This window comes from Mobula hypostoma, chromosome X1 (genome assembly GCF_963921235.1).
Source record: "Mobula hypostoma chromosome X1, sMobHyp1.1, whole genome shotgun sequence".
NCBI lineage: Eukaryota > Metazoa > Chordata > Chondrichthyes > Myliobatiformes > Myliobatidae > Mobula > Mobula hypostoma.
The window spans coordinates 37,511,040-37,536,109 of NC_086128.1; the positions used below are offsets into that span (position 1 = coordinate 37,511,040).

Consider the following 25,070-nt stretch of genomic DNA (forward strand, 5'->3'; position numbering starts at 1 on the left):
CAAGGTTCCACACGGTAGGCTTATTCAGAAAGTTAGAAGGCATGGGATCCAGGGAAGTTTGGCCAGGTGGATTCAGAATTGGCTTGCCTGCAGGAGGCAGAGGGTGGTGGTGGAGGGAGTACATTCAGATTGGAGGATTGTAACTAGTGGTGTCCCACAAGGATCTGTTCTGGGACCCCTACTTTTCGTGATTTTTATTAACGACCTGGATGTGGGGGTAGAAGGGTGGGTTGGCAAGTTTGCAGATGACACAAAGGTTGGTGGTGTTGTAGATAGTGTAGAGGATTGTAAAAGATTGCAGAGAGACATTGATAGAATGCAGAAGTGGGCTGAGAAGTGACAGATGGGGTTCAACCTGGAGAAGTGTGAGGTGATACACTTTGGAAGGACAAACTCCAAGGTAGAGTACAAAGTAAATGGCAGGATACTTGGTAGTGTGGAGGAGCAGAGGGATCTCGGGGTACATGTCCACAGATCCCTGAAAGTTGCCTCACAGGTGGATAGGGTAGTTAAGAAAGCTTATGGGTGTTAGCTTTCATAAGTTGAGGGATAGAGTTTAAGAGTCGCGACGTAATGATGCAGCTCTATAAAACTCTGGTTAGGCCACACTTGGAGTACTGTGTCCAGTTCTGGTCACCTCACTATAGGAAGGATGTGGAAGCATTGGAAAGGGTACAGAGGAGATTTACCAGGATGCTGCCTGGTTTAGAAAGTATGCATTATGATTAGAGATTAAGGGAGCTAGGGCTTTACTCTTTGGAGAGAAGGAGGATGAGAGGAGACATGATAGAGGTGTACAAGATAATAAGAGGAATAGATAGAGTGGATAGCCAGTGCCTCTTCCCCAGGGCACCACTGCTCAATACAAGAGGACATGGCTTTAAGTTAAGGGGTGAGAAGTTCAAGGGGGATATTAGAGGAAGGTTTTTTACTCAGAGAGTGGTTGGTGCGTGGAATGCACTGCCTGAGTCAGTGGTGGAGGCAGATACACTAGTGAAGTTTAAGAGACTACTAGACAGGTATATGGAGGAATTTAAGGTGGGGGGGGTTATATGGGAGGCAGGGTTTGAGGGTTGGCACAACGTTGTGGGCCGAAGGGCCTGTACTGTGCTGTACTATTCTATGTTCTATGTTCTTTCAAGGAATGTTTAATTTGTTCTCTGAAGTCCGTAGGCAAGGATTATAAAACCTTCGTGTTTGGACATTGTATTTCCAGTGGGAAGGGTGAATCCAGGTTAACAATTTGGTTCACAAAATGTTGACACTGCTATCTCCATTCCCTTTTCCTGTTTCCGTTGACATGATGTGGTTCTAGACCGCCAAGATATTTGCTGTAGCACTGGTCAATCTACGATGTACTTGGATAATAGTTTCCCAGAAATTAGTGTTGATGTTGCAAATCTTAATGTTTGCCTTGAGGGCAACCTGAATGATAGGCTGATTCTGACCCTGATGTAGGGTCTTGACCACAGATGCTGCCTCACATGCTGAGTTCATCTAGTGTTATGCTTCTTGTTCCAGATTTGCACACCCAAAGTCTTTGATCTTCATAATATGCTGGTTGTTGTATGATGTTTGAAGCTGCGGAGTATGGTGTTGTATTGCACTAGGGTTCCTGTTTCTGCTTCTTACAGGTTCCCCTTAAAGAAGTACTTGGCTCCAGAAATATTAACATGCATGTAGGAAAACTGATGATCTGTCACAGGACAATTCATATCCATCACCTTAACAAATCCACTGGCAATTCCACCTGCCTGATTTACTCTCCCTCGTATCTCAGCCTGACCCCCCTCCCCCGCCCCAGATTCTATCATGGCCCCGCTTGCTTTTTTTTACACTGTTTTGTACAAGCACAGCACACAGAGGGCAGGACTTCCCTCCTGATGCTGTATGCTCCGGCAATACTGAGCATTACAAATGGCAGATCCCAAGCAAAGCACTCACTGGGGTGCCAAGTGGTGCTTCATCTGGACTATTTTTATTTTAAAGTACAGCATGGTTGAAAGGATAGAGTGGATGTGGAGAAGACCGGTGGGCACAGAACGTCCCTTCAGGACAGATGCCAATCTTACCATTGCCTTACCTTATTTATCCATTATTTTTTACCCAGGAAATTGTAGCAATTAAGGTAAATACCATCAATGCAAGTTCAAGTACAAAGAGGTTATCGGAGGCATAGAAATCGATATCTGACTCCATAAGACCCTAATAACATGAATTATGGGTGAATGTGTACAAATATTAACAGCCATAACATTAAAGAACACACATAGTCTTCTATCAAATATATCCCAAGGTCTAAATAGAGTGGTTCCTTAAGGTTGCCATAGCTGGGGAAGGTAGTGGCTCCCAATGGTGTGTGTCTCAGACAGCCTCTGACAACCTCTGGAGCTGCTGGCAATTTCACGTGTGGCTTAGCTACTAAGCCTGGTGGAACCATTTCTACTAACAAGAGAAGGGACAAAGGCGGGTTACTGGCTCCTTAAAACCAGTTGCTTCAGGCAGATGGGGCTCGTCTAAGAGAAGAAAAACCCTGATCTCAGACCTCTGGTACCTTGTGGCTGTACCCACTCATGGGGCAAGCTCCGGGAGTAAACCCTGAGGAAAAATCCGGAGCAGAAGTGCGTAAGGTGCTTGTTGAGTTCAATGCTGACTGGCAACTCCTCCAATGCTGCTGGTGCCAAACTGTATCGGTCTCTGCCGTTCCTTTGGATTCATCAGCTATGTGGAGAGGGGGAGCCTGCTGCATGGGCCACAGTTTGCTCTCCATATCATACTGCTTTTGGCTTGCATACTGGCGTGCATATAATGTAAACAGCTAGGGCGCAATATCCATAGTCGACCCAGACCAAAGGAGATCCTTAGCTTGGATAGAGTGGATGTGGGAAGGATGTTTCCAATATTGGGAGAGTCTATGATCAGAGGGCGCAGCCTCAGAATAAAAAGATGTCCATTTAGAACAGAGATGAAGGAGGAATTTCTTTACCAGAGGGTGGTGAATCTGTGGAATTCATAAGTCATTGGGTATATTTAAAGTGGAGCTTAATAGGTCCTTAATTAGGAGGGCATCAAAGGGCATGGGGAGAAGGCAGGAAAATGGGGTTGATAGGGGTAAAAAATGAGGTATGATTGAATGGCAGAGCAGACTCGAAAGGCCAAGTAGACTAATTCTGCACCTATAGGTCTTCCGGTCCAATGAGCCCACACTGCCCAATTATACCCATGTAACCAATTAACCTACTAACCCCTACGTCTGGAATGTGGGAGGAAACTGGACATACGGAGGAAACCCATGCAGTCATGAGCAGAACGTACAAGCTCCTTACAGACAACGGCAGAAGTGAACCCAGTTGCTGGCACTGTAATAGCATTACACTAATCACTGTGCTACTGTGCACCCCAACTCAAATCTAGTCTCGACCCGAAACATTGACTGATCATTTCTCTCCATAGGTGCTGCCTGAGCTGAGTTCTTCCAGCTCCTTTGTGTGTGAATTATTTTGTGGTATATCTTTTTCCAGTGTCAAGGCATACAATTCAAAGTCCCAGGTCCAAACCAACCGTGCTACTTCAAAGGTATCTGAGTATGTTTCATTGGTTTTATATTCCAAACCCCTTGAGATAAAGGGCGACATTCCATTAGTCTTTTTGATTACTTTATGTACCAGTGCACTAGCTCTTAGTGATTTGTGTCCATGGATACACAAATCCCTTAATCCTCTAAATATCCCTGTTTTCAACAATTCTAATATACGTTCCCTTTTCCAAAGTCCATAACCTCACATTTTTTTCATATTGGACTCTGTTTACCATAGATTTGCCCATGTTCAATGTCTAATCAAACACATCTAAATGTGTGGAAATTTAATATTAATGGAATTAATATTCTGTGCAATTGAAGTTCTTAAATCTTACTTTACATATATTTTGTATTATAGGCTGTTTGCCATGATATTTGTTTATCTTTTCCCACGTACAAAGTCAGCCTCTGGTGAAAGATAAGGGAAAAAATTATCCTTATTTGTAAATATACAATATGGTAATGGCTGCACATTGTACTGAGTTTTGAAAGTTCTTTTCAGTTGAAATCAATAGGATTGTATTCTATGCAAAAAAAAAATTGGTTTCTTGGGCAGGGGCAGGGGAGCTGGGTGGCCTTGGTCATAGTCAGGACTAGGCCTCAAGCTGCAGAGGGAGGTGTCGGAGTCAGGTGCTCCACTGGAGTACTGGAGGTGGTGTGGCGCAGCATCCATGCTGGAGTCAGTGCTGCCCCCTGTGTTCACTCGGCAGAAGACAAGCTGTATTGAGTTCGACTGCAGGCTGCTGTAACATTCATGGACTCAGGGACTTGGATTACATATTAAGCAGATGTCTTGGCTCAGACTTAGTTGTTTGTTTACATTTATCAGGATGGTTTGGGGACAGCATGGGGAATTGGGGGTCAGGTTAGGGTTAAGGACAGGGGTGAGGGAGAATCTTACTGCTATCCTGTATGTGCCTTGTTTTGTTTAGGACCGTTGGTGCTGCGTGTTACACCTTGGTCCCGGAGTAACTCTGTTTCGTTTGGCTATATTCATGGGTATCCATGTATGGTTGAATGACAAGTAAACTTGAACTTGAATGTGTTACCATATTGTGTATTTGACAGTATTGGTTTTTAACTTACCAATCCTATATGTAGTTGTAAGCCATCAATAAAAAATTCTTGTCTTCACCCATTTATGGATCAAAGTAAGTACAATTGGAACCATTCAACAAACCAGAGAAACAGAAAGTACACAAAACATCAGCAATAGATCTGCCAACCCTCAAGTGTTTTGCTGGAGTGTGCAGTATTTCTTCCATCTGTTAGCTTTCCAGTTTTAACACTTAATTTTATTTCTTGGACAATAATAAATGCCACAAGGAAAGGTCTACCTGATGTTGACTGACTTTTTCTGTAGCCAGGGTAAAGACTATAAATTCATTGTACAATGAGTGAGAAATTTCCCTCTTAAGTGCTGACAACTGGAGAATAAAGACTATTAACATTCCAATCATCCCTTCCCAGGACCTCCAGCATTGCCATGCAGGATGGTTGACGTTGCGGAGAGAGCAAATAAAGGTGAACTTCAAGCAGCTCCCCCATAAGCCAGTGTTTGTATGTGAACCTTTCAGGAAACACAAGTTGACTTGCTGAGGTACTGCAGGTAATCAGTAGCTTGCCGATGTTTAACTGATAACCTGGTCTGTTCCTTTGAGACCACCTCTCAGGTACTCACTGTGAAGAATTGTGCAAATAGATTATGAGGTCAGCCAGAGTTTAATTTCTGGTCGGCAGAGCAAGATACAAAGAAAACAGTTAGAGAGAAATTCAGGGGGAAATAGTCACCTAAAAGTTGTGTGGCAGGTAGAACTCTCTCTTCACATTTGCAAAGTTACCTGGATGAGTATTTTATGTTGCCATTCATCCAGAGGATTGTGGGCTTCTGTCCCAGTGCAGCCACTAGTGCACATTAGATAAACTGAGAGTAGCATATACAGAAAGAGTTCTGCCCTATCATTGATGTTTTGGATTTGCTTTGGATCACACTTAACTGAATCCTTGACTCAGATAGATTTAGAAGTAACAAGGTGCCATTTTGAAATGTGTCCCTAGTATGCTAACCAATATTCATCTCCAAGTCAACCCCACCAAAGAGAGATTAATATGGTAATATTGCTGTCTATGCATGCATTTTGCTGGTTGTGAACTACTTTCAGTTTTGCTGAGGTTATGAGGAGTGCTACTGAAATGCCAGTCATTGTTTCTTTATTTCTTTCTGGCCAGTGACTATGAATGAGTGTTATTCAGTGATGATTTCTTCTGTAAAAAGATTAAGAATAAAGTAAAAGCCCTGAGGCAGATCCTGCAATATGGCTAGTATTAGCATCTTTCTTGATTAGCATATTCTGAATATTTTAACTCGTAATGTATTAAAATCTCAAATTTTATATTTACAGCATTGTGTATTTATTTATTCACTAATATGACTCTACAGGACCACATTATTTTGGTGTTTGCTTCATTTTCTTAATCCTGTCCTTTAACAGTGACTTTCACAGTTCTAGTTCAAAATGGAATTTCATACAGGGTTAGCACTGACAGCCATCATTTTTGCCATTTTGTTTGTACTTGGTAGCTGTTGCAATTGTTTACTAAAGTTCTGTTAACAGCTCTCATTTTTTTAGTAATAAATGTGCACATAACAACACCTTAAGGCTTTGCATTCTTCTGTAAATACTGAAGTTGCTCATTAAAGAAATCTTAAATGCTGGACAACATTACTGTATGTAGTGGAGATTTCTAATATATTTTTTAAAGTGCATTAAATGCAAGCATTCATTCTGAATTATTTTACTAAGCCAATTAACTTTAGCTCTTGCTGCATGCTTACTGCTACAGAACTGAGTATTTAAGGGGTTATTTGAAATTAGTTCGAAGTTGAAGTTTTTTAAGTTTGCCAACAGTCAATGGAAATATATTCACCTGCAAAATTATTTTACCTGCCACTGTCTTGGTTTCGGAGTTAATTGTCCCATTCATACATGTATCTTCAAGCAAAATTTCCTTTAGCTGCCATTTTATTTATATCTCAGAATGCATGAGTTTTTAAGTTTTATGGCATGGTTGCAAGATCTCATTCCAGTAAAACCACTACAAATAGCTAATGCGGTATATGTAGTGTTTATCTGACTTGGGTATCCTGTATGAAGTTCTAAAATTTATTTTAAAACAAAGACAACTTTGATCTTTGATGCAGTCATAAATTATTCTGATGTTATCTTTGTCTTGCAAAGCAAATGATTGACTTTTTAGAGGAACCGTTCCTCTGAAATGTAGATTTGAACTATAACATTTGTGTATCCAGTATGCATAGTTTAGCAGCTGCTGTGAAATTAATCATTTTCCTATTCCCCTCACCCCCTGCACCTGAAATTCTGGCTGGTTGCCCAGTGCCCTGCTATGTACAATACAGATTTTAGCTGTAGTGAAATTAAATAAGTGAATGATATATGATGTCACTCTGATTGTACTGGCCTGCTCTGTGTTCTGGCATTGCACTTACTTCTGTACCTGTCTCACATTTAGGATTTTGTTATACCCTTCATCTTTAACATGATCAGTTTCAGATACTACTATTAGGTATTGCAATGGGTTTGCTTGACTTAGGATGGCATAGCCCTAGTTTCTAGTGGTTTCATCTACGACTTGAGAAATAGACTTTGGTCTCCATCCTGATGACACTGTAGAAAACACACTCAGTGGCCACTTTATTAGGTACATTTGTACATCTCGTTAATGCCAATATCTAATCAGCCAATCATGTTGCAGTAATTCAATGCATAAAAGCATGCAGACATGGTCAAGAAGTTTGGTTGCTTAGACCAAACATCAGAATGGAGAAGAAATGTGATCTAAATGACTTTGACAGTTGAATAATTGTTGGTACCAGATGGGGTGGTTTGAGTATCTCAGAAACTGCTGATCTTTTGGGATTTTCACGCACAACAGTCTCTAGAGTTCAAAGACTTGCTTAAGACTTGGGTAGTAATGCTTAAGACTTAAGTAGTAAAGGCAAAAATCATTCCCCAGGAGTCAAAGTGCGTTTTAAAAAAAATCAATTATGCCTTAACTGCACTGTGCAAGTTGTTTGATTCTATCAGATTTACCAGATATACTGGAGGAAGACCATCTATATACTAAGGTCCAAAAGCAGTTCGGTTGTAAAGTCGTCAACCTGAAACATTGACTCTGTTTCCATCTCCATGGGTCTAGCTTGTTCTGCCAACTGTTACTAGTATTTTCAGCTCTTATTAAGTGTTCTCTAGCCCTCCTGCAATGGAGCTGTTCAAGTAATTTCCCTAAATTCAGCGATTCACCATCCATTACATTTTCAGGTTGTGTGACGACATCTAAAATCTCCTTAGTCTTTGCAATCTAGCTGGACAGACAACTCAGACAATTATATCTTAAGTTACCTAAAGATAGACAACACATGTCAAAATGGATTTATTTCTCTCCAGTGCTGTCTATTTAGTTGCCCAACCCTCATCTTCTATTGAATGAATCTCATAAAATACGATGTATATTTGTACCAGAATCACTCGTATGTCAGTTTACTCAGCATAGTTGCTGTCAGAGTTAAATCCATAATAGATTTGTTTTGAGAAGATTTCCAATATCCAGTAATTCTGTGTAAATAGCAAGTTATCTGAAACTGGCCTTTTTTTTTGCTGCAGTCTTCCCTGGAGATTGTCAAAAATGACCTTGATGAAGAATAATGCAGCCTTGTTTTTCACTTCCAAAGTAAATGCTTCACTTAATGGTTTCAATTAAAGTTTTCTTCATTGTCTAGGGTAGTATATTGGCGGAGGGTGGGGGGAGAGAATATCCTTTCTAATTTCATGAATTTGCTAGAAAACTAGATGTTTTTGGTTATCTGTAACTTGAAATTGCAAAATTATTTTAATTCACTGGTATTAATAGCAGAGATAGAATGTAATTCTTAGTTCACCAAGGCGTCGTGTTAGCTCTGATAACATTGTCTTCATCTTTTCAATATCAGCTTCAGCTTCTTTGCATCGGTTTGGAGTTAGCTTTGCATCAGTGGTAGCATTCTAAGCAGTTTGATAGGCTGTTAACCTTGCAGTACATTCATCTCCCCTTCCTTAGTCTATTTGTATCTAATTCCACTGAATGCCAATTTATGAATTATATGAACTAGAGGATACCAAGGAATAATGAGGGCTCTGACCACAAAACTAGACTCTAAAGATGAATGGAAAATGCTGACATCTAAATGGCTTTTCTTCTAGGCTTTACTAAAGAGCCATAGGTGGAGTCATGGAAACAGGTTCTGCAGCACACCAAATCTGTGCCAACCATCAGCCACACATTTACATTAACCCCACCCTATCCAATTTCATTGTTCCCCACATTCCTATAAACTCTCCAAGGTTCTACCACTCACTGACAATTTAACATATACATTAGCTTAATACACCTATACCAACATCCCTTTCTTTAAAGGAATGAAGGTCTTTTTCACCTTCAGAACAATAAAATAATTCAAACTAGATCAATATTTTGTGGCAGGTCTTTGCTCTCTTTAATCGATAATATTATGTTCCACAGTGATTGCTTCAGTTTATCCAAAATAAGAGAAAACTAGCCTCTGTCAGAGCAATCATAGAGTAGCCAATTACCAATAGATCTGATGTGGCATTGCTGACTTGGAGTTCATTTTGGTTGCATTTTTTAAATTAAAATCCAGTTAAAACTTTGGAGGCCATTGCCTATGTATTTCAGGTAGGCAAGTTATTTTTTAAAAAAAAGTATTATAGGCGAATTTTTCTGAATGGTTTTATTTTTCCTTTTGTGAGGGTGGTGAATCTCTGGAATTCTGTACCCTGGGGGACTATGAAGACTAGATCAATGGGGCTTTATTTAAAGAGGAACCAAATAAAGCTTTGAAAGATCAGGGGATAAGAGAGCCATGGGGAAGAAGAATTGAGGCCTGGGGCAGCTCAACCATGAATGGCTGGAGACACATGAAGGGCTTGAATGGCCTACATCTGCTCCGACTTCTTAATGTTCTTCTATTCTCCCCTGGAGGGACAGACCAGATGCCTCAGGGTCAGAAAAAAAGTCTCTCATGAATGCCTGGCTTTAGTTTGCAATTTTTGTACAAGTTCAAGCATGCTCACTGAGATGTGCTGTTTTACACAGTAAAGTTTGGAGTGTGATGGCTGGCATGAAAATCTTTGGACACTTGGATTGATCATGCGTTTGTAGTTTGCCAACCTTCAGTAATCATTTATAACGGCCAAAATCTAAAAGTGAAATGGTAGTGAAATAAAATTGGCTCTTGAAAAAAAGAAATGGAGAAGCTTTGTTAACAAGCAGCTGGCCGGCTAAAATGTAAATAGATAATTAGTTACTGCATCTTGTCTAAACTTTACGTGAATCAGTGTGAATTACACAAAGCACTGTACGAGGAAGGTCTAGATGCAGTATTGCAAAGACCACCTCAAAGTTTGGTTGCAGCTGAGGCCTCTCTGGCGCACCTTGATGTGCATTCTTACATTTGAATGGAAAACAAGAGATTGCAGATGCTGGAATCTGGAGCACTAAGCATCCAGTTGCAGCTGGCTTCTCCCATCACCACTGATCGTACTCGACCAGTGCTTGGTTTGTGGTGGGACGGGCAAGGGGGCTGACGGGGAGCAAATTCATTGTGGCCTTATAGTATTCTTGCTGAAATATTGCGCTGGGAATACTCCAGATGTGAAGGTTAGTGGGAGTTGGGATTGAAGGCCAGGGGATCAGCACAGTTTAGGAGGGAAGCCGGTTTGGGACATTACAGATTTCAGAGTTGTGGGCATCAGACTGGTTGGAGAGAGTGTGTGAGGATGGGGTGCACAGTTGGATTTAATGCAGGCAGTGGTCAAAGATGTGACTAAGCATTCCACTTGCCTGGCAGCCATCCCCATCCAGTTTAGTGCTGCCAAGACCACTGGTATCCTGGGAACTCCCAGTGATGACACTTTGCAGAGTGATGTGTCCCAGGTTTCCCTGTAGTGCTCCAAAAGGAGTATTCCACACAGAAATTGTGTCATCCCATGCACTCCTGATGGAGAAGTCTTGTTGCTGCTGGATGGGCAACTCACTGGCATGCGGCTGGTCGAGTTTTTCGAGTGTACAAAACAGCCTAGACATGATCAATGTTGTGCTTCACTGATGGACAAACATTTGTTTTCCCTATTAGATGCCAAGTCAACAAAGGACTCCCTTAATGTTTACCAAATGCCTGCTAATGTGGTTGGTAAACTCAGAAAGTGTCATCTTTAATCTCTTTTGGCTGGAGATTGCAGTTGACAGATTTTAACTTCCCTTGGCATGTATGTGGTGATGGGCACTGTTCATATGAATTTGACTCTGTTTTCCTAAGCTCCAAAATATTACTGTTTACAGAAACAATAATTAAAATGTCTTGGCTGTGGTCACCATGTTTAATTTTGCTTCTTCTGAAGTTCATTATGTAGAGTCATGGTTTCCCACACAAAATATTCAATTTGAATGAAAGCTCAACTGTAAAGAAAAGATTGACGTGTCTTTCCAGGTCCTCCCTGCTTCTGACATGCCAGAAAATGAAGAAGGCTGGATATGAGCAGTAACATCTTGTGGGCGTAAAAGGCATTCTCCAAGATCGTATCTTGGATTTTTGGATCACTGTCCAGCTTTGCGCAGGGTCTGATCTATTCCACTCCCTGGTTGTCTCTCCTGCGCCACATACCTTCAACAATCTGAGCCGCCCTCTCCCTTCCATAATCTCTTCCCAAAATTGGACTTGTACTTAATTTGCTTGGTTTGCTTCACAGTGGATTTCATGTGCTTCTGAATCCACAGTGATGATCCTATGAGCAGAATATTAACATGCCCTCATTAGCATACCTTAATTAACTGGAGCTGTTGTGTTGAATGGATGGAAACTAATAGTCATTGTGCAATAGAGTAGGAATAGCGGTCCTTCAGTCCAACGAGTCCTTCCTGATGAAGATGCCCACCCATCTAGTCCCAATTTCCTGTGTTCAGCCCATATCCCTCTACACCCCAACCCTGCATGTACGTATTCAAGTGCTTCTTCAATGATACCATTGTACTTGTCTCAGCTACTTCTGGTAGCTTGCTCCATATACTCACAGCCACTGTGTGAAAAAGGTGCCCCTCAGCTCCTCCTTAAATCTTCCCCCTCTCATCCTAAACCTATGCACCCTAGTTTTGGACTCCCCTGTCCTGGGGAGAAGACTGCTACCATCCACCTTATCGATGTCCCTCATGATTTAATAAACCGTTCTAAGCCCCTCATTCTCTTACAGCCCATTGAATAAAGAACTAACCTAGCTGACCCCTCGCTACAACTGAAGCCCTCGAGTCCTGGCAACATCCTCGTGACTCTTTCCAGTTTAACTAATCTTTCCTAAAATAGGGTGACCGTAACTGTACCCAAGTGTGGCCTCACCAACGACTTGTACAACTGCAACATAAATGATTTGATAAAGTGGATTTTATTTCATTTTCATTTTTCAAACATTCCTCATTATGAGCAATTTGCAACCATTAACCAGCCTTTTCAAGAGTAATCTGATGTACCATTCACTTGCTCTCTTACAGGTGGACTCACCCAGGCATAAAGCTTTCTGACAAATGATAGGCTCAGCAATTTTCTGTTTTGCTGATGTCAATATCCTGCTGTGGAAAATTTCTGTTTAGTGCATTTGTTTTATTATGAAGCTATATATTGCTTAGTCTTGGCAGGGCCTGCATAAAATAACTCTCCTTCCACATCCCATTCTGACATCTTTGCTCTTTTCCTTCTGTCCCCTCCAGGATCAGCATATTATGACAATGTTCGCCCGCTGGCCTATCCTGACTCGGATGCAGTGCTAATCTGTTTTGACATCAGTCGTCCAGAGACTCTAGACAGTGTTTTAAAGAAGGTTGGTGTCTGCCTCTGGTTATTAGAAGGAAGAAGACCAGTTGAGTTGCACTTGCATTTTAAGGGAAGTTAAAGGAAAAGTATCAGCACGGCAGGAAGGCAGAAATCTCCTTCCATATGTATTCTAGCAACATTGATTTGCACAACTGGGTGAAACTTCTGGCTGTGCTCATTTTAATCTGGATTTTACTCTGAGGAAGATGTGCCCCAACAACGTTGAATTAATGAACCCAGATACCTAATCAAACAATATAACCAATTATTGTTATTGAACATCTCTTTCAAGTAATTTCAAGCATTGAAAATACAAGGCTTAGAGGAAGAGTCATTGCAGAATTGATACAGGAATTATTTCTTTAATGTTAGCACAGAAGCATAAACATGGTGGAGCAAATGATCAGTGAAAAGTCAGATACACAAAACTGTATTTTTCCTTCCAGGTCCTCTGTCAAGACATGCTAAAGAATGGATGTAGTCAGATATTGTTATTTCCATAAGTCTTCTGTTAAAAATTAGAGCTTTTTCTTTTAAGCAACATTTTAAAACATAAGTGTCTTCTTTCCTGAGAGAATGGTTGGACAGTGTATATGTTTGAACCTGCAAGAGCAAATTTTACAATATAATTTTGGAATCCATGAAGAATAAAGTTCAAAGGAAATGCAAAGTAACCTTGAATTTAATTCTCAAAGCCCAAACAGATTTTGAGGCCCAAACTTTAAGCTTTAATTAAAAGTTGTGTTGGCCTGAGAGAGTGCAGCACGTTCAAAACTGCTGTCATCTAGATGAGATGATAAAACAAGACTTTATGAATATTAATGTTTGAATGCAATTCACAAGAGAGGACAGATAAAAATTGATAACCGGTGAAAAGGAGTGAGAAATGACACTTCAGAACGCAAATTTCAAGCTATAATATCTCAGTGACAAGTTTTTATAGGGTCATGTTATGAACTTTTTGTAATACCCACTGATTCGAGTCTAGTTTCCTTGGCATTCAAATGTGTCAGTCACAGCTTTAATAAGGGTAAAAACTCTAAGGCTAGAAACCAGAAAAAGCTGCAATTTGGCAGAAGTTCAGATCTTAAATGTTAATTTATCTTCTTACAGCTGTGCACTGATCTGTGTGTTTCTGGTTCTTTGTTGTTTTTGTCACAGCTGTAGTCGCTAATAGACCTATACACATCTACCTATACCTAATAAAGTGGCCACTGAGTGTATGTTCATGGTCTTCTGCTGCTGTAGCCCATCCACTTCAAGGTTTGATGTGTTGTGTGTTCAGAGGTGCTCCTCTGCACACCACTGTTGTGAAGTGTGGTATGAGATTGTCTTCCTGTCAACTTGAACCAGTCTGGCCATTCTCCTTTGAGCTCCCCCATTAACAAGGTATTTTCACCCATGGAACTGTCACTCACTGGGTTTTTTTTTTGCACCATTCTCTGTAAGCTCCAGACACTGTTGTTGAGTTGCTGCCACACGATTGGCTGATTAGATATTTGTATTACCATAGAAACATAGAAAACCTACAGCACAATACAGGCCCTTTGGCCCACAAAGCTGTGCCAAACATGTCCTTACTTTAGAACTACGTAGGCTTACCCATAGCCCTCTATTTTTCTAAGCTCCATGTACCTATCCAGGAGTCTCTTAATATCGTATTTGTCTCCACCACCATTGCCGGCAGCCCATTCCATGCTCTCACCACTCTAAAACTGTGCCGTCTTGTGTTAGCCATGATGTACAGGTGTACCTAATAAAGTGCCAATTAAGTATTATTTTACGCTCTTCTTCAGCAATCAACTGCTGAACTTGTGAGTGCTCCCCACAGGGAGGGAACAGTATTTGAAAGTTTCGTGTTATTTTATCCCTACAGAAGAGCAGGATAGTCTAGCAGAAAGTCATCTGAACTCTAAAGGAATAAATGTGTGATGTGGGAAGTGGCAATAGATTTTAAAGGGTGAGAAATTCAAGAGTCGCAAGCATCAAATATGCAGCTGAGTAGCATTAATGCATAGAATAACCTCTCTGCAGTTTGATGCTATTGTTTTCAATAGAACCAGTTTTTTAAGAAGCGGGGCTCAGATTGAGAATGGTATTATATTATGCATGCACTGTGTGCAGCTAAGGACAATTTTCATCTTATTTTCTTTAAACAGTGACTAGATAGCTTGTCATTTTGCAATAGAATGATTTCATCATTAAATTGTTGCTGTTTTTATATTTCAGAACATCTTGCTTGTACACCAGGAAATACCTTGCCTTAAGTCGTAAATCATGGAATCCAAATCAACCAAAATTCTGTTTATCAGTAATGCAAGCAAGAGAATCTCTGGCCTATTGATCCAGTTAATCTCGCTGACTAAATCTGTAGAAAATCCTTCTTGCCCAATCATTCCTGCTATACGGCATTTTACACAAAAAAGCACCAGACAAAGAGGGTTCAGATCAGTTGTTCATGTTTAAAACATGAGTGAATATAACTCCCTTGTGACAGGTATTTTAGGATTAATAGTTTTGAGTTGTGGTGGACTCCCTGACACAACTAACATCTGAGAATGCTATTTTGTTTTTTCTTACAAGATCGCCTCATTATCTCATGTCTAGCATGTCTCTCTGCTTTTTATGAGCTCCATTTTTCCCTCAAGATTATTCTGGTCTTTTAATAGCGTAGTAAATTCATACCATGTTCCCGTTTGATGCTCTTACAACCTGCATAAATCTGAGATAAAATTGCAATAAATGACACAACACTGACAGCATTTGTGAAGATTTTAAAATAAAATTGATATTGAGATCTGTTTAAATAACATCATTTTTTAAAAACCAGCTTATCTAATTGGAGTTGTTAGGACACTATGATAATAACATTTTCGAATCGTTCAAGGAAAAAAAACCCACAGAAGTCAGATTAATTTAGATAGCTGGAAAGGAAGTCCTGCTAATTTGAGTTTAACTATGTTGTACGGTCGGGACTGAACAGAGAGAAAAGGAATGGAAGTTTATCCCAAAAATTTACAAGCATTGGAAAGCAAAATCTTTAGGGAAAAATATTGATCCAAGTTGGCCAGAAATGAATGTGAAATGAGCCTGTCTTAAGGTGAAAGTAGGCTCCTCACATGGTTATTCTTCTAAGTAATCTGTTGTAAATTGTACATTCCTCTACCCAGTTTATTTATGTCCAAATTGGCATATAAGCAGATGGCCATACTTTGAAAAAATATGCTGATGATATTATACCAAAATCCCTGTAGCTGTTGCTTGTCACTAATGACGAGTCATATCATTGAGACATTTGGAAGTCATGTACTCATTGCTGGGGCTGTGTGAGGTGGGGGAAAGAAGGGGATAGTGTGTGCCTGTGTGAGTGTACATGTGCAGAATCAAATCTGTCAGCTCTCCAGCAAGTAAACCAAACCGCCTCCCTCAGCTCCCCTTTGAAAATGGTGCCAGTGTTTAGTCAGAATTTCCATTGAAAATGCCAGCTGTACTGATGATCACGGTGGCCTTAATCTGAAAGGGCGTTTGCTCCTATTGAAACGGATGAGAGAAGAAGTCTTGGCAGTTTTTGTGTGAACCACTGATGTTAGCACCAGCATACTGTAAATGAATTTCTTTCTGCAGTAATTCTAACTACCGGTAAATCTTTATTAAAAAATTTCAGCAGAGTACTAATTCATTAAGTTTGATAAACTAGTAAAAATGTAAAATTGCTTTAAAGGTAATTATTATGTTTGCTTTTTTTTTTACTACATTTGCTTTAGAACAGTACAACACAGCCTTTAAGGAGAATGTATTTTGGTAGGTGGCAGGGTACAGCTCACACATCAACTCTGATCTCAGACCTGAGCTAGCTAGACCTCCTGAAATAAAACTCCAATAATCCACTATCTGACCATTCAAAATTCCCAACTGGCTCAGCAGATATTGCTTCCCATGCTTGTTTCTGCTCGCCAGATCCCCGGTTCACTAATAAAAAAGAAAACTTCTTAGCAGGCCAGGCTGTACCTGTGGGAAGGGAAACTGAGCTAATATTCTAAGTAGAAGACACTTTTCCCCTTTCCATAGTTAAGCCCCCAGTTCTCATACTTCCTTTAAATTTACCTAGTTCATTGGAAAATCTATTGTAATACCATGCAAGACCTAGAAACGAGTGAACTGTAGGTGTGTTGGGATAATAATAGAAACTACTTCCAACAGTGCAGAAAATTACATTTTGAAAACATTTCATGCAAATCACATGCAGAAAATTGCAAATAACATTTAATCTAAATAAATTCAAAGTTCAAAGTAAATTTATTATCAAAGTATGTATATGTCACCATATATAACCCTGAGATTCATGTTGTTGCAAGCATTTACAGTAGAATAAAGAAATATAATAATCAATGAAAAACAACACACAAAGACTGACAAACAACCAATGTGCAGAGGAAGGCAAAGTGTGCAAATACAAAAATAAACAAATAATATTAGTAATAAATAATGCTGAGAACATGTGTTGTGCAGTCACAGTCATAGGTATGTTCAGCACAGAAATAGGATCTTCGGCCCATCTAGTCCATGCTGAACCATTTAAACTGCCTACTCCCATCGACCTGCACCGGGACCGTTGCCCTCCATATCATGGCTATCCATGCACCTCTCCAAACTTCTCTTAAACACTGAAATCGAGCTCGCAAGCACCACTTGTGTTGGCAGCTCATTTCACACTCTCACGACCTTCTGAGTTAAGAAGTTTCCCCTCCTGTTCCTTTTAAACTTTTCACTTTTCACCTTTAACCTATGACCTCTGGTTGCAGTCACACACAACCTCATTGGAAAAAGCCTGCTTGCATTTACCCTATCTATACCCCTCATAATTTTGTATACCTCTGTCAAATCCCCTCTCAATCTCAAGAAAACCTACAGATGCTGGAAATCTCTTATCATTTTTCTTCAGTCCTGATAAAGAGTCTCAGCCCAAACGTTGTATGTTTACTCTTTTCCATTGATGCTGCCTGGCCTTCTGAGTTCCTCCAGCATTTTGTGGTATAAAGTCCTAATCTAATCAATCTTTCCTTATAACTCAGGTCCTCCAGAGTTGGCAACATCCTTTTAAAACCAGCTTGTCCTCAAAATTGGCCTTTCTCCAATTTAGAATCTCAACCTGCAGACCAGACCTATCATTTTGCATATTTTCTTTGAAACTAATGGCATTGTGTATGGGGAGGTACCCTACCTACAGCTTTTTTGCCTTCTCTGTGAAACCTTGAAGAGCTAAAGCCTCAAAATCTCCACTCTAACTCTGACCACTCCAATGATGGCCGCTCTGCCCTGCCTTATTTTAATTTGCTTTTTCCCATAAATCCTGAACACTGATTGGCTGCTCCTCAAAGCTAGAAACTGCCACAAGTTACTGCCTGTACTATTCAATCAGCAATCCTGAGTGGGCTATATTTTCTCAGGCTTCCAATCTCTGATTTGCCGCTGCTTAAAGCTCCAAACTGACGCAAGTTGCACTTTTTCGACTCAATCGGTAAACCTGTGTGAGCTACATCTTCTCAGGCTTCCAGTCTCTGATTTGCTGCTGCTTAAGGCTCCAAACTGACGCAAAATGCTGCCTTTTCTGCTCAGTCCTTGAACCTGAGTGAGCTATGTCTTCTCAAAGGTTCTGCTCTCTGGTTTTCCGCTGCTCAAAGCACTAAACTTGACACGAGATGCGCCTTTTCTACTCAATCGGTAAACCTGAGTGAACTATGTCTTCACAGGCTTCTGATCACTGATTTTCCACTGCTCAAAGCTAGAAACTGCCGCAAGTCACTGCCTGTTCTACTCAATCAGCGAACCTGAGTGAGCTACATCTTCTCAGGTGTCCAATCTACAATTTGCCATTGCTCAAGGCTCTGAACTGATGCTAGGTGTGTCTTTTCTACTCAATCCACGAACCTGAGTGGGCTATGTCTTCTCAGGCTTCTGATAGCCGATCAGCCGCTGCTCAAAGCTAGAAAATACTGCAAGTCACTGCCTGTTCGACTCAATCAGCAAACCTCAGGCTTTCAATCTCTGATTTGCCGCTGCTCAAAGCATCAAACCCTTGCAAGGCGCACCTTTTCTACTCAGTTGGTGAACCTGAGTGGGCTGCATCTCCTTTGGATTCCACTCTCTGATTTGCCGCTGCTCAAAGCTTCAAACTGTCGCAAAACGCTGCCTTTTTCTACTCAATTGGTGGACCTGAGTGAGATGCATATCCTTTGGATTCCACTCTCTGATTTGCCGCTGCGCAAAGCTTCAAACTGTTGTAAAACGCTGCCTTTTTCTACTCAATTGATGGACCTGAGTGGGCTACATCTCCTTTGAATTCCACTCTCTGATTTGCCGCTGCTGAAAGCTCCAAACTGCCGCAAAACACTGCCTTTGTTACTCAATCGGTGAACCAAGTGAGCTTTGTATTCTCAGGCTTCTGCTCTCTGTTTTTCCACTGCTCAAAAATCCAAACTGACCCCAGATGCACCTTTTCTACTCGATCAGTGAACCTGAGTGAGATGCGTATCCTTTGGATTCCAATTTGCTGCTGCTCAAAGCTCCAGCCTGTCGCAAAACGCTGCATTTTCTGCTCAATCGGCAAACCTGAGTGAGCTACATCTTAGGCTTCTGCTCTCCAATTTGCCGCTGCTCAAAGCTCCAAACTGACGCTAGATGCGCCTTTTCTACTCAATCGGTGAACCTGAGTGAGCCACATTTTCTCGGGTTTCCAGTCGCTGATTGGCCACTGCTCAGAGCTCCAAACTGTCACAAAACACTCCTTCTCTGCTCAATCGGTGAACCTGAATGAGCTACGTCTCCTCGAGATTCCAACCTCCGATTTGCCGCTGCTCAATGCTCCAAACTGCTGCGATGCGCTGCATTTTCTACTTGATCCGCAAACCTGAGTGAGCTACGTCTTCTCAGGTTTCCAATGTCCAACTGGGTGCTGCTCAAAGTAAGGCCTTGAAAGTAGGTTGTGGAACCTTTTTAGCGTTGAGGTAAGTGCAGTTTTCCACGTTGGTTCAGAAGGCTGATGGTTGAAAGGTAATAACTGGTAGTGTAGAACTTAAGGCTCATCTGCTGATAGAGCATGGTCAGGATGGTGATGGTCCTTGATAATGGATGTTGCTTTCCCATGGCAGTGTTCTTTGTAGACATGTTCAATGGTGGAGAGGGCTTTTCCTGTGATGCACTGGGCTACAGTGTGACTAAGACAGATTTGAAGGGAGTAAAGAGGAGCAAACCATGAAGAACCTGCCTCCTGGCCATCACTTAAAGAGAAAATGGCTTTCTGTATGAACTTGGGATGTACTGAATGCATTGCATTGTCACTGGTGTAATGCAAGTTCTTTACCATATGGGTTTGTGCAAATTGCTGTTTCACTTCCACTGTTTGAAAACTAGGAAATGTTGGTCTTGTATTGATCCAGACCTACTGGTTAATAGTGGAGTATTTAAATCCATCCTTTGCCCTTCACCTTTTGGTATCTCCATTAATTCACCACAGGGTTCTGTTTCTTGCCACAAAATCCCATTACTTTGATGTATATATAGTGAGGAGTATGAATATTGTGATGCTCAGGTCGTTGCAGTTATGTGGGACATGCCAAATGGGGTCTGTTATCACTTGTGTGATTTCTAAGTGGTTGTGTGTTCCTTTTTAAGAAAAAAAGGGAACCAATATTGTGAACTTGAATTTCCCAGGTTGGGAAGGGCATTGCTGTACCTTGATTGAGTTACAACATTTTTGCTTTAGTTTTGCTGGAAATGGAATTGGGTGCCTCCTCCCACCGTGTGTAGATGTTGTTTGGAGATGCAGGTCGTCTTGACTGGTGGGAATGATTCCTGGTGAAGTTGCCATTAGTTTACTTGAGTATTACCAAATATCAGTTGCTTCTATAGTCATTCCTTTGGTCAACAGGTCCTCTAGACTTTCAGCAACACGCCACTTAAGATTCCTGAACTATACCATCACTATGTCAAAACACATGACATCGATCTGGAAAGTTCTCCTCAAGTGTGCTTCCAATAGTGAAGCCAATCCCCAGGAAATTCCTGTCCCATATTTTTATATTTCAGTCCAAGAATGATAACTGTGCCTACAAGTGTGCTAAACCTGTTCAATAAGACCATAAAATCATAAGACAAAGGAGCAGAAGTCGGCCATTCGGCCCATCGAGTCTGCTGTGCCATTTTATCATGAGCTGATCCATTCTCCCGTTTAGTCCCACTCCCCCGCCTTCTCACCATAACCTTTAAATGTTGGTGGCTAATGCAAGGGTAAATGTTGGTTGGCTAATGCAAGGGTATTGTTCATGCACTGAGAAGGGACTAACTTTCACCGAAAGTACCTCGTGTCACCCTCCTTGCCTATTGGCCCTTTCCCACTCCTGCCTCATTCTTCATTGTCTTCTGAACCCCTTAACTGCCTTCAGATTAGGTTATTCCAATGACATCCTGCTGAGTCTCCAGTTTTCCTTTATAAACATTGTCATTAAAAGCCTTACCCTCTCATAATTTACATCATGCCCTGTCCAACAATCACCCCTTTACTTTCTTTAGAGCAGGAGGACTTGATGTTGAAATTCTAAATTCTCATTATTTTTAAATTCTTCAGTAGGTTTACTCTCCTGATGCATGAAACGTTAACTGTTTATTCATCTCCAAAGATGCTGCCTGACCTGCTGAGTTCCTTTAGCATTTGTGTGTGTTGCTCTGGATTTCCAACATTTGCAGAATCTCTTGTGTTTGCTTTATTCTCTGGTCTTTGTAACCTCCTTCAAATCCCCAACCCTCTAAGATTCCTACACTTCCAACTGCAGTATTTTGAGCATTCCCGATATTAGTTGTTTCATAATCAGCGATCATGCTTTCAGTTCCCATGTTCTGCAATTCCTACCTTTAGCCTCTTGTCCTACTATCTTGTTCTGTTCCTTATACCACCCCTTAAAACCTCAACCTCTGACTAAGCTTTTGGTTGCCTGTCATTATTGCTCAAATCTGGGTCACCATCAAACTTTTGTTTGCTGATACCCTTGTGAAGAACTTTATGATGCTTCCCTGTAAAATACACTTGTAAATGCAAGTTGTTGTGAGTCTGGACGACTTGCACTAACGGGAAGACTGCTGACATGAAGAAATGATGTCAGGGTAGGAAAGAAATGATCAAGTTACATTAGCTGCAGGTAAGTTCAGTGCTCCTTGTATAAAAAGGGCAAGCACATTGGAAAACTATTTAATAATTTTACTACATTCCAATAAGCACAGGGCATCTCTCATAGCAGGCTTGCTCAGAAAGGGCTTGATTTATGAGCATTGTAAAGTTAGCACACAGGATACTCTAGAATAGTCCTGCCTACAAAACTTTGTCCATGGTTGAAGTACCAGATAGAGACCTTTCAGTGGCATGGTTGACAAGTCCTCAACCTCACGGTGAAGCAATGAGAACAAGGTCTTGCTGAAGCACATCTTCCAGCCTTCATTACAGATATCTAAAATCATATGTACTGCCCAGCTTTGTAAAATGAACACTTTCTGTAGGTCTTTGAGTTGTTTTGTTTTTCTTTTCCCTTGTGAAGTTAAACAAACTCCTTTACTTCACTTTCACTTACAGGACATTCACTGGCTTCAGCCCTTTGGGGTGGTCGTTCCCCAGAAATCCACAAGAATCCTTGACACCTGCCTTAATTTGTGCCAAAACTTAGCACTGGAAGCATAATGAAGTCGTTCATTCCAAATCCAGCCGTACCTCTTGTATACAAGGCCCCATAAGGCTCAGTTAAAGCAATATGCAAACATGGGTTTGAATTGGTGCTTGGGCAACTGTGAGTGAAGCTTAGTATCCACCAGCAGTTTATTTTAGTGCATAGCCAGTAAGTTGCTTTTCCCATGGCTGAGGTGGTTTGTTGGATCTCCTGAGAAGTGGTAAGATTAGAATCTAATCTCAACATTAGATTTGGTGTCAAGGCAAAAGGGAGACAGATGAAAAATGAGCAGCAGGCCGATGTGGAGTGGAGGATGGTGGGCATTGATTTCCCCTACTCGCTGTTGGTAATCATGAATCACCTTTCCCTCAGTGTTAATCTCTGTTAACAGCTGGCGGTGCTTTCTGGATTTAGCCTGAGCTCTGTTTTTCTGTAATGAGGCGGCTGCTCAGCTTCCCCGTGTGATAAACGTAGACAATACTTGGATCTGTTCTCCACATCCTTTTTCTCTGATCCCTAAATCACTTGCGTTCAACCTTCTGGTTGAAAGTAAATGAGCCTTGTCTCATCTGACATCAGTCAGCATCAAAACTGAAGTGTAGACTAGACATTAACATTTGACCTGGTTTTTCAGTGCAGTTATGAACAGCCCTCTTAACCATTCTGGCTGGATTCTCTAAAATTTCAAATGTGCTGCAGGCTGTTTCTCAAGCTCATTTTGACACACACAATCTCCTGTTCCAACTCGGTTGTTACTCGACTCCCATCACTTTGGAGTTCCTTATTTTTTTGCACTATTTGAAACTCCAGGAGTGTGTCAGCTAAAGATTGCTTCCTGATTTATCACGCCTTTTGTCTTTTGATCCCTTTAAGTTGTCTTTTTACCCAGGTTCCTCAGTGCTAAAACAATGGCCAGCCACTAGAAGGCTCAAAGTGAATGTTTAGGTAGAGGCTCGTTCAACAAATGAGAGAGGTTTTAAATCTCATTCAAGACCAAGGTAACAGTAGTGCAGTAGTTAGGACTGCGGCCTCAGACCTCCAGATTCAGTCCTCAGTTCTGGCACCGTCGTTATGGAGTTTACATTTCTGTGACTATATGCATTTCCTTTAGGTGCTCCTCTTTCCTTCTCCATTCTGAAGACATGCTAATGGTTTAAATGGTCACTGTAAGTTGCCCCTGGTGTAACTGTGTAATAGGAGAATTGGGAAGGGGTATATTATAGAAAATAAGTTTCAGGGAAATAACCTATGGGACTGATGGAGAGCTAGCATAGATTTCATGGGCAGAATGGCCCCTTCTTTGTTGTAAGAAAGTATGAGCAATAATCTGCAAATTAGCTTCAGTACCCTATATTACTCAGAATTCCTCTTGTCCTCCAACCTCCCCTACCAGCCTTGCTGGTAATGCATGGATGCCTGGCTGTCTGATGCCCTCGGTGGTCAAGTAAACTAATGATGTAATTTTGTATCTAAATAATGGCTTCATGTGGAAAACAAGAAGGTGACCAGTCCCAAGAAACCTGTAGCCAACTTTAGCACAAGAAATTTACCTGTGCAAAGTGGTCAAGATACTTAATGTACATGAAATTTCACAGTTAAAACCTTGAAAGGGAATGACTGGGAGAGTGCTGAGATACAAGGACCGGGGTCGTAGTCCCGAGATGAACAGAAAACTTTTTTAGGACTGAGATGAAAAGAGAGTTCTTTATGCAAAGGATTTTTGCTCTTTGCAATTTGCTACTTCAGAGTACACCTCAGAGCAATCCTCTCCGCAGATTATATGGCTGACATCAATGGATTTCCAGACAATATCAGAGAATGCATAGAACTCTGGCCTGTCACAAGCCTTCACTGGAGGTCTGAAGCTTTAACATCATTTTCTTAAAACCAGCAGATAACATAACACAGTGTTGATGGAATAAATCAAATTATGTGTTTTAATCATGTAGGATGGTAACCACTGTATGAAAGCTGTAAATTAATGATCTTGGTAACAGCTTGACTGCAGTTGTAGAAACAAGTAATCTGTCGCACTGTGTTGGTATAAATTGCACTTTTTGAACACAAAAGGCAGAACTTTCTGACTCTGATGTTTGAATGTGGAAGCCGTTTTAATCAAAACGGCTTTGGTGGTTTAGGAATGGGTGGCCTTATTGTCCCAGACGCAAAGGAAACCACTGGCTCCAGATGATATATTTTATAAGCTTATTTAGTGTTGTGTCACAAATCCATTCCACAAAGGTAGTCCGCACCCAGCCAGCCTTTGCATACCATTGAAAAGGCCAGGGATTCAATAATGGGATGCAAGGATCGCATATAGTGGGGTTGATTTATCACTCTGCGTCTGACCTCTTCTCCATACCCTTCATTTCCCTTTACTCCCAAATACCTTGCATTTCAAACAGATTCCCAGAGATTAATACTTTATTGTTGGATCGGCTTGAGCATAATTTGCTAATATGAGTATAGAAATAGAAAATGCTAATCTCATTTTATGTAAAGATTGAGAAGGATTTAAGTTCTAAAATGGATACTGAGAGACTCTACCCCACAGCTGGAAAGGATTAAAAGTTATAATCTCAGGATAAGGGGTCAGATATTTAGGACTGAGATGCAAAGAATTGAGTAAGTACAGGAGGTTTTAAGACTTTGGTATAAAAACAGAAAAACTGTGGATATGCAGTGGGGCAGTGTTAGATCCTGATGCTTTTGCGACCCAAAGATTCTTCAGAAGTCAAGAATGAAGCAGGCCTCAGTGAATGCCTGACATGTGAACTCAAGGTTCCCAGTTACATCCTGAATGCTCCTCCTTGCCATCTGTTCTTTCCATTTAAGTCACCATAGC

General features: G+C 41.0%; 1 protein-coding gene across 1 annotated transcript in view; it reads left to right on the forward strand.

Moving 5' to 3' along the window:
- Positions 1 to 25,070, forward strand: part of rnd2 (Rho family GTPase 2) — a 72,206-nt gene that overhangs the window by 36,154 nt on the left and 10,982 nt on the right. The window contains exon 3 of the mRNA XM_063038004.1: positions 12,413 to 12,522. Within this exon, the coding sequence (XP_062894074.1) occupies positions 12,413 to 12,522 (110 nt within the window). The remainder of the gene's footprint in view (positions 1 to 12,412; positions 12,523 to 25,070) is intronic.